This window comes from Psammomys obesus, unplaced genomic scaffold, assembly GCF_907164565.1.
Source record: "Psammomys obesus unplaced genomic scaffold, mPsaObe1.curated_primary_1811, whole genome shotgun sequence".
In the NCBI taxonomy this organism is placed as follows: Eukaryota; Metazoa; Chordata; class Mammalia; order Rodentia; family Muridae; genus Psammomys; species Psammomys obesus.
Window position 1 is genome coordinate 127,782 of NW_026596130.1, and position 8,298 is coordinate 136,079.

The 8,298-nt window shown below is 56.3% G+C and overlaps 1 protein-coding gene across 1 annotated transcript; it reads left to right on the forward strand.

Annotated features, from left to right (window-relative positions):
* Positions 1 to 204: 204 nt before the first annotated feature.
* LOC129665365 (class II histocompatibility antigen, M beta 1 chain) lies at positions 205 to 8,057 on the forward strand. Its single transcript, XM_055591988.1, has 6 exons — positions 205 to 1,397; positions 3,410 to 3,691; positions 5,088 to 5,369; positions 7,166 to 7,282; positions 7,433 to 7,468; positions 7,763 to 8,057. Exons 1-6 carry the CDS (start codon positions 1,349 to 1,351, stop codon positions 7,789 to 7,791), a joined length of 795 nt encoding a protein of 264 aa, XP_055447963.1. The 5' UTR covers positions 205 to 1,348; the 3' UTR covers positions 7,792 to 8,057.
* The last annotated feature ends 241 nt before the right edge of the window (positions 8,058 to 8,298 follow it).

Consider the following 8,298-nt stretch of genomic DNA (forward strand, 5'->3'; position numbering starts at 1 on the left):
CACACACACACACACACACACACACACACACACACACACACACACACGCCAGATGTGGCTGTGCACGGCCGTGGCCCCGTGCTGTGGAGGCAGAGGCAGGCCCGGCCCTGGGCTCGCCAGAGAGGTCGCCCAGCCCACCCGGCAAGTTCCAGGCCCGCGAGACACCCTCTCTGAAACCACTACAACCAGCAAGGTGGGAGGCGTCCCTGTGGACGCCGCGTACATTCGCACACATGCGCGCGCGCGCACACACAGGGAGCAGGTGTGCCCGCGCGCGCGCGCACAGTGTGCCCGATAGACTTGGTCTTTTCCCGGAGAACGGCAGGGGTCACATCTCTTTTCTGGTACCTCCATAATCCAGAGACCAGCCCGACAGGATGGAGCATCCGGGACACATTCAGGGAAGCTGAGAGTCGGGGGGGGGGGGTTAGGGGAGCTTGAGGTTTGGGCGCAGGTCGGCGTTCCACCAGGAGCGTCAGTAGGGCTGCCCTGGAGATGCCTGAGTGCAGGAGGAGAGGGCTTCCTGGCTCCCACAGCAGCCTTCCAGCCTGAGGAAAGGAACCCTGAGAAGCCGCCCTGGAGGGACCGGGTCTCCCCGTCCTCCCCTGCCGCCCTGGAGGGACCGGGTCCCCGCCGCCCCTGCCGCCCTGGAGGGATCGGGTCCCCGCCGCCCCTGCCGCCCTGGAGGGACCGGGTCCCCGCCGTCCCCGCCGTCCTGGAGGGATCGGGTCCCCGCCGCCCCTGCCGCCCTGGAGGGATCGGTCCCCGCCGCCCCTGCTCTCTGTCTTTCACAGTCTTGCTTTGACACGAGGCAGCTGTGTGCACGCTCCTTCCCTCCCCACAGCCTGCCTCTGCGCCTGTGTCCTCCCGAGTGACTCGACAGGGCAGACCACGGGCGTGTGCACTGTCTCCTAGGTGACCTTCTTTTCAGAGACGAAGGTTGTCCAGAAGTGCTCTGTTGGAAGAAGGAAAGTCATTCCTGGCCCTCAGGGAACCACCCCCAGGCCTGTGCTCAAAGCCTAGGCCACGAGGAGGTTTACCTAGTAACTGATGACGCTAGGCTGAGACACCCAGTGATTGGTCTGACACGCCTACCCAGCTACTCTAACCACTTTCCCTTTGGGACCCAGGATTTGGTTGAGTTTGCGGGTGTAAGTTTAGGCTCTAAGGAGGGGCCGAGGGACTTGGGGCCAGGTCTGCAGCAAGGAGCAAGGGACCTGAGCAACAGGCACCGCATTCACCTCCGTGTGTGAAGACCGTTTGTCCAGGCTGGGGCAGGAAAAGCCCAGAGGCCCCTGCCAGAGCTGCCCCGGGGGCCAGACCTTCCTGCACCTTCCCAGAGTGGAACATGGCCGCTCTGCTGCTGCTCAGCCTCAGCCTGGGCTGTGTGGGCGCAGGTAAGGCCCTCCTGGACCCCCTCCCTTGCTGCTGTTTGGGGAAAACACCTTCATTTTCGCTAGCAGGTGTGAGTGCCCCAGGCCAGCCAGTCCCGCTGCTATGGCTCTCCCAGCACTGAGGGCTGCGTTTGACAGCAGTTTTAAGAACCAGTCAGTTTCGCAGATTGTGGAATGGATGCCCCAGCAGGGACGTAGGTTAGGACGGAACTGCTGCGTGCTGGTGCCTAGCATGGCACCTGGCATGGAGAGAGAGAGCGAGCTCTGTGCACTTGTGTGGAGTCGAAAGCGAGAACACTTCCAGCGCAGAGCCAGGCTGACTGCCTCTCTTGACTCCGTTTCCTTTTCTCTCCTTTTCCTCCCCATCCATCTTGTCTGTCTGTCTGTCTCTCACTGGAGACAGGCACACTGCATAGCCAGACTAGCCCTAACCTCATGGCAATCCCCCTGCCTCAGTGCTGGGATTACAAGTGTGCCCACCTCGCTTACTTCACCCTTCACCTCCCTGCCAGCAACGTGCTGCCCTGAAGGTCTGTTTTGGGGTAGACAGCCATGCTAACCGCACAGGAATCTTGGGGTGCCCTTCTTGTCACTTAGCCTGGCACACAGAGGAGATGGCGCTGATCACTTTTAACTTTGTGCACACGCGTCTCCAGCTCATCCCCAACCTGATGCCTCTGACAGATGTGGGAGTTAGTTACGTCAGAGCGTGTTATGTCGGTAGAAGAGTGGGGTTAACTTTAAAGTGTCTTTTCTGGTTTTCATTTGGTTTGCTGTTGTGTCAGGAAAGCCTGGGAAACTGAGTCATTTAAATATATAGCCTTAACACTTAAGGCCGGTGCAGAGCAAAAACAATGGCCGGGTTTAGTTTCGGGGCCTGGAGAGGTGGCTCAGTGATTAAGAGAACTGACTGCTCTTTCAGAGGACCCAGGTTCAATTCCCAGCACCCACATCAAGTATGGATAGCAAATCCCAGAATTGCCCACAACTTCCATCCAGCTTGGCTGAGTGGCAGCCCAGTGGCTTGGGAAACAGTGGGCATACAGTCTATGCAAATAGACTACTATTGCTCTGTCTCTCTCTCTCTCTCTCTCTCTCTCTGTGTGTGTGTGTGTGTGTGCATGCGTGTGCCTGCTTCTCTGCACGGGCACCGAATTTGTGCAGTTCCTGAGGAGTCCAGAGGGCATCAGAGTCCCTTGAGCTGGGCTTGCCCTGAGCCACTGCCTGTAGGTGCTCCCATGGGCACCCTGGTTTTCCGCAAGGGCAGCACCTGCTCTTCAGCAGCCAGCCACATCCCCACCCCCACGAGGAATGTTTAAAGAACAGGGACAGAGGGGTTCCCAGGGTGAAGTCCAGAGAGCCCAGGCACAGCAGATGCAGCAGCTTCGGCTTCCTGGGAGGCGGGGCGAGCTCCTCACCACAGGACTGTGTGCCCCTGCCAGGAAGGTCTCAGAACCCTGCAGCCTGGCAGTTTTGTTTGGTTTGGTTTGGTTTCGAGACAGGATTTCTCTGTGTAGCCCTGGCTGCCCTGGACTCATTTTGTAGATCAGGCTGGCCTCGAACTCGCAGAGATCCGCCTGCCTCTGCCTCCTGGGTGCTGGGCATTGAGGTGTTTGCAGCTGCATCTGTCCCCACAGCCTGAGCTTTTTAGGCTTCATCAAAGAGACAGGGTTTAGTTTTAACCAGGCTCCAGCCCCTCCCTGCTGCTCTGGAAGGATGGAGGTAAAAGTCTCCGGCTCCACCTTATGAGATGTAAGTGCAATCCTGGTTTCCACTGACAGGCCCCACCCCAGGGCTCCTCCAGGACTGACCTCATTAGAGCAAAAGACCCTTCGGTCGCCCAGTCCCAAGGGCTTCAGGGCTCCGCGTGAGGAACCCAGTTAACACTCAGCTGTGAGGGCAGAAGTTGCATCCATTCCTAAGGCGTCCTAAGGTTTTAGTAACGCCGGGCCGGGATCTGCAGGCGGTTGTGCGGTGCCGACGCTGACCCGTCTTCCCTCCTCCGGCCCCTCCAGGTGGCTTTGTGGCTCACGTGGAAAGCACCTGCCTGCTGGACGATGACGGGGTTCCGAAGGACTTCACCTACTGCATCTCCTTCAACAAGGACCTGCTGGCCTGCTGGGACCCGGAGGAAGGACATATAGCCCCCTGCGAATTCGGGATGCTGTCTAACTTGGCCAAATCCATTTCAGGGTACCTCAACAAAGACGACAGCCTGCTCCAGCGCTTGCGCAACGGCCTCCAGGACTGTGGCACACACACCCAGCCCTTCTGGGATGCGCTGATCCACAGAACACGTGAGCAGAGGGTGGGGCCGGGGCGGTGGTGGAGTGCAGGGGCCAGTCAGGGAACACGGCCAGGATGGCAGAGGACAAGGGGATTCTTGAGAAGCAAAGGGTTGGTACCTGGGCAGGGAGAAACGGTGTGGACCTGGAATGTAGGAAGAGGGAGTCTGGGCATGGAGGGGGGAAATAGTGTGGTTCCAAGATGGAATGGAAGATGGACGGTGTGAAGAGAAGGTACTGACAGGAGGGCCAGAAGCAGGTGCCAGAGCATATTAGGGTCAGATCCAAGGCAGAGAACCCCCATGACTTCCCCCAAAGTCCTCCCGTCTCTTGTTTTTAGTTAATTAAGGATTTTTTTTCTTCAGTCCTGGGGATTGAACCTAGGGGCTTGCACATGCCCAACAAGCTCTGTACCCTTCTGATTGCTCTGAGGCAGGGTCTCCCCAAGTTGTTTGAGCTGGCCTTGAACCTGTAACTCTCCTGTTGCAGCATCCCGGCTAGCTGGGACTGCAGCCTGGGTCCACAGCCAGGCTCCTTCCTGATTCTTTAGCTGAGGTTTTGTTGCTCCATTTCTGGAATGCGTGCAGGCGTGGGAGGGGAGACTGGCAGCATTCCAGGGATTCCCGTGCTGGCTTTCTTCCTCCCAGAATCCTTTGCAGTGAGAAGCTCATGGGAATGGCTTCAAGTTTGTGAAGTTGTCTAAGGTACAAACTCTGGAGCGCACCCTAGGTTGGAGTGGTGTGTCATAAGACGCGGCCTCTGAGCTGCATCTCGGCCTCACCTGGCTGGGGGTCACTGAAGATTTTCACTTAAGATATTGCTCAAGAAGTGCTGTGCTAGAGGCGAGCAGGGGAATTCTTTGGGAGAGTAAACTGGTAGAAGATGGCGGTCTTAATAATCTCATTGCCAGGCATGGTGCTACAGGCGGGTGATCTAGGAGGCAGGAGAGCAGGAGTTAGGATCATCCCAAGCCCTCTGGGGAGAGTGAGGCCAGCCCGGGCTATATAAGACCCCGTCTCAGAAAACACACAAGGGGGTTGGGGACTTAGTTGAGCGGTAGAGTGCTTGCCTAGCAAGTGCAAGGCCCTGGGTTCGGTCCTCAGCTGTGGAAAAACAAACAAACAAACAAACAAACAAAAGACAGCCTGAGGCTTTCCCAGAAAACACACAAGGCTTGGCTGTGCACGGCAAACACAGATGCCGTGCAGACAGCTCACGGCCCAGACCCGGCGTTTACCAACTGTGATCAAACTTGACTTTGGAGGGAAAAAGAAAGGCAGTGAGAGAGTAGGAGGAAGCCCAGCGAGGCGGGGTGCGTGCTATTTCCCCTTTCAGTTGGTGGCCGGAGAAATCCTTGAAAGGACGGAAGGCGCCTCCCTTTCCAACCCGAGCTGTTTCTCCCATGCAGGACCGCCATCTGTCCAAGTAGCCCCAGCCACTCCCTTTAACACAAGGGAGCCTGTGATGCTGGCCTGCTACGTCTGGGGCTTCTATCCGGCGGACGTGACCATCCTCTGGATGAAGAATGGGCAGCTAGTCTCTCCTCACGGCGGCAGCAAGACGGCTCAGCCCAACGGAGACTGGACATACCAGGCCGTCTCCTACCTAGCCCTCACCCCCTCCTATGGAGATGTCTACACCTGTGTGGTGCAGCATGCCGGGACCCCTGAGCCCGTCCGTGAGGACTGGAGTAAGCGGGAACTGGGAGTGAGCCGTGGACAGACGCCTGGCTTGAGGGAGGGGGGGGGATGCTGGGACCGAAGTGAGGGTTTGCAAACAGAGTTAGGGTCATGCCGCTGCTGGGCGGATGCGGTGTGGATGCCTTTCATGTGTTTGAGGGAGCGTAGACTTGAAAGCATCTTCAGAACAAACCCCCAGAACTCACTGTGATAGTTTTCCCAATAGTCAGCCATCTTGTCAGGACAGGACTGGGAAAGAAACAATAGTGAAGACTGAAGAAGAACCGGGATTTCCTCTCGGGATAGGGCTGTGCTGAATTTGGGCAGCTTTTTTTGAGCAGAAGGGGAGAGTCCAGCTGAGGCTGGCAGACACTTCTGTGGATATGTGAAGAGGCTAATTGATAAAGAACTCACTGACACTGTTTGAACCCTAGGACCAGGGGGAGTTAAAGGTAATGAGAGAGGGTACATACCAACTTGGAGATTACTGGAAAAGAAGAGAGGGAGAAAGAAGGGGGGAAGGGCAGTTTGGAAAGGCCAGGGAGCAGGGTCCTAGCTGGCTGCCCAGGCCAGGCCTTCCTTCCCCTGTGGGGAGCGTTGTATCTGCGGTTTGTTCTAGTGGGTCCCTAGGATGGGTTGGTACCCTGGTTAGGGTGACTATTGCTATGACGAAACACCATGACCAAAAGCAAGTTGGGGAGGAAAGGGTTTATTGGCTTCCACCAGCACATCATGGTGTATCACTGAAGGATGTCAGGGCAGGAACTCAAGCAAGGGCAGGCACCTGACAGCAGGAGCAGGAGCCGCAGAGGAATGCTGCTTACTGGCCTGCTCCGCCTGCTTTCTTATAGAGCCACCCGCCTAGGGATGGCCCCACCCACAGTGGGCTGGACCCTCTCCCATCCATCACTAATTAAGAAAATGCCCTACACTGTGGGCTTGTCACAGCCTGGTCTTACAGAAGCATTTTCTCAGCTGAGGTCCCCATCTCTGAAATGATTCTAGTGGTGTCAAATTGGCGCAGAACTAGCCAGCATAGATGAGAAACAAGAGAGAGGGAAACACATACACCCTTGAGCTTTCCGGACCAGGTCTCCTTGGTAGGGCACACAGGAGTTCCTTTGGCGAGAGTGCTCTCCTAGTTTTGGGATAGGATCCAGGACAGGAGGGCAGGGTGGGAGGGATTGGAGAGATGGTTCAGAGGTTAAGAGCACTGGCTGTTCTTTGAAGGGTCCTGAGTTCAATTCTCAGCAACCACATGGTGGCTCACAGCCATTTATAGTGAGATCTGGTGCTCTCTTCTCTTCCGGGGTGTGGGCACACATGCAGGCAGAATGCTGAATAAATAATAATAATAATAATAATAATAATAATAATAATAATAAAGAATTCAGTTGGGAATAGCTCTGGCAAGTGGGATGGCAAAGGGCTGCAGGGTGGGATGACGGGAGACTCTGGAGAGAGAAGTGGGCAGTGTGGATGCGGGGCTCACTCCATGGAACTTTGGGGGCCCAGAAAGAGAGGGGACATTTTAATAGGAAGCTTCTGGGAGGGAGGGTGGGAGCCAGCATGGGTTCTGAGGAACCCTGGGTGGTTGGGGAGGTGGCCCAGGGAGTGGAGGGCCCCACTAGGCTGGGGCTGGGGCGGGGGCGGGGTGGGGGAGGGGTGCAGAAGCAGGGAGGGAACTGTGGGAAAAGTCTCCTCAGGGCCGTGCTGGAAGAGGACGGTGTGTGCAGACCCTTCCAGCGGCAGGTGCCCTGAGGCTGAGCCGGAGACATTAGTTCTGAGAACTTCCCTTACTCCGCAGCCGTCGGCCTGTCCCCCGTCCAGACGGTGAAGGTCTCTGTGTCTGCAGCCACCCTCGGCCTGGGCTTCATCGTCTTCTGTCTTGGTTTGTTCAGCTGGCGGAAGTCTCGCTCCTCCAGTGAGTGATCCCTCCCCAGTCCTCCTCCTCCCTCTCTCTCTCACTTTCTGTCTGTGATTCTCTTACTAGCACTTCTGGGGTAAGGAACTGAAAAGTGCTGGGTCCCCACATCCACAGGGACTGGTATAATCAAGCATCTTCCTCTTCTAGGCTACATTCCTCTCCCAGGATCCACGTACCCAGAAGGTAATATTCCTGTTGGTTTTGTGCTCACTGGCACACAACAGCTTTTAACCAAGAGGGTAATTTAAGGATGCCATCATCCAGGCTGTGATGGTTTGGGAGAGGGAAGAAGGGAGTCCAAACTCCCAGAGTTTAGGTGGGGGTGGGCAGGAGGTAGTTCCTTTGCGTAGTCATTGCTCGCTGAGCCTTTGCATCACGTGTGTGAGGGCTCAGGCACCGGGCGGTCATAGACGCAAATGGCTGGCGGGTGTGCTGGATTGGTCACCTCTCACCGTCTGGTTCCTGTCGCTCCTGCAGGCGGCACTAGAGGCAGAACTGCACGCTGAGGAGGAGATTCTTGAGGAAGCCTCCGTACCCCCAACGTCTTCAGGACTCCCCACCTTCTGGCGTCGTAGTTCCCTCTGTGCTCCTCTCCCCATGTACATGTTAGCAGCTCTGGGTGGGTAGGGGGTCTCCATAGTGGAGTCATGGTCTCAGGCTGTTTTCCCAAGGTGAACTGGTCTGAGGAGGGGACCCTGATGAAGGCTGCACCTTGTCACAGAGGGCCAGTATGTCATCGTGATCACACCTAAGAAATAAACTGGAGGAATTACTGGCTTCCCCCAAGTTTGTCCTGGGGCCTCGGTTTCCCATTTGCAGGAAACAGAACTGGAGGCAACTTTGAAATTATAATTCATAAGAAGAAATTGAGGTGTAGTGAGATAGAGCCCCCGTGCTCCGAAGAGGCCTTTGGACACTGCATTTTATGTGTGTGTGTGTGTGTGTGTGTGCTTGTGTATGTGTGTGTGTGTGTGTCTGTGTGTATATCTCTGTGTGTATATGTGTGTGTTCTT

Bases quoted from the DNA above. Each gene is read 5' to 3' on its own strand.
- LOC129665365 (XM_055591988.1), top strand. From the start codon at position 1,349: ATGGCCGCTCTGCTGCTGCTCAGCCTCAGCCTGGGCTGTGTGGGCGCA. The intron at 1,398-3,409 runs GTAAGGCCCTCC...CGGCCCCTCCAG, and splicing joins CCTGGGCTGTGTGGGCGCAG to GTGGCTTTGTGGCTCACGTG. The intron at 7,469-7,762 runs GTAATATTCCTG...TCGCTCCTGCAG, and splicing joins AGGATCCACGTACCCAGAAG to GCGGCACTAGAGGCAGAACT.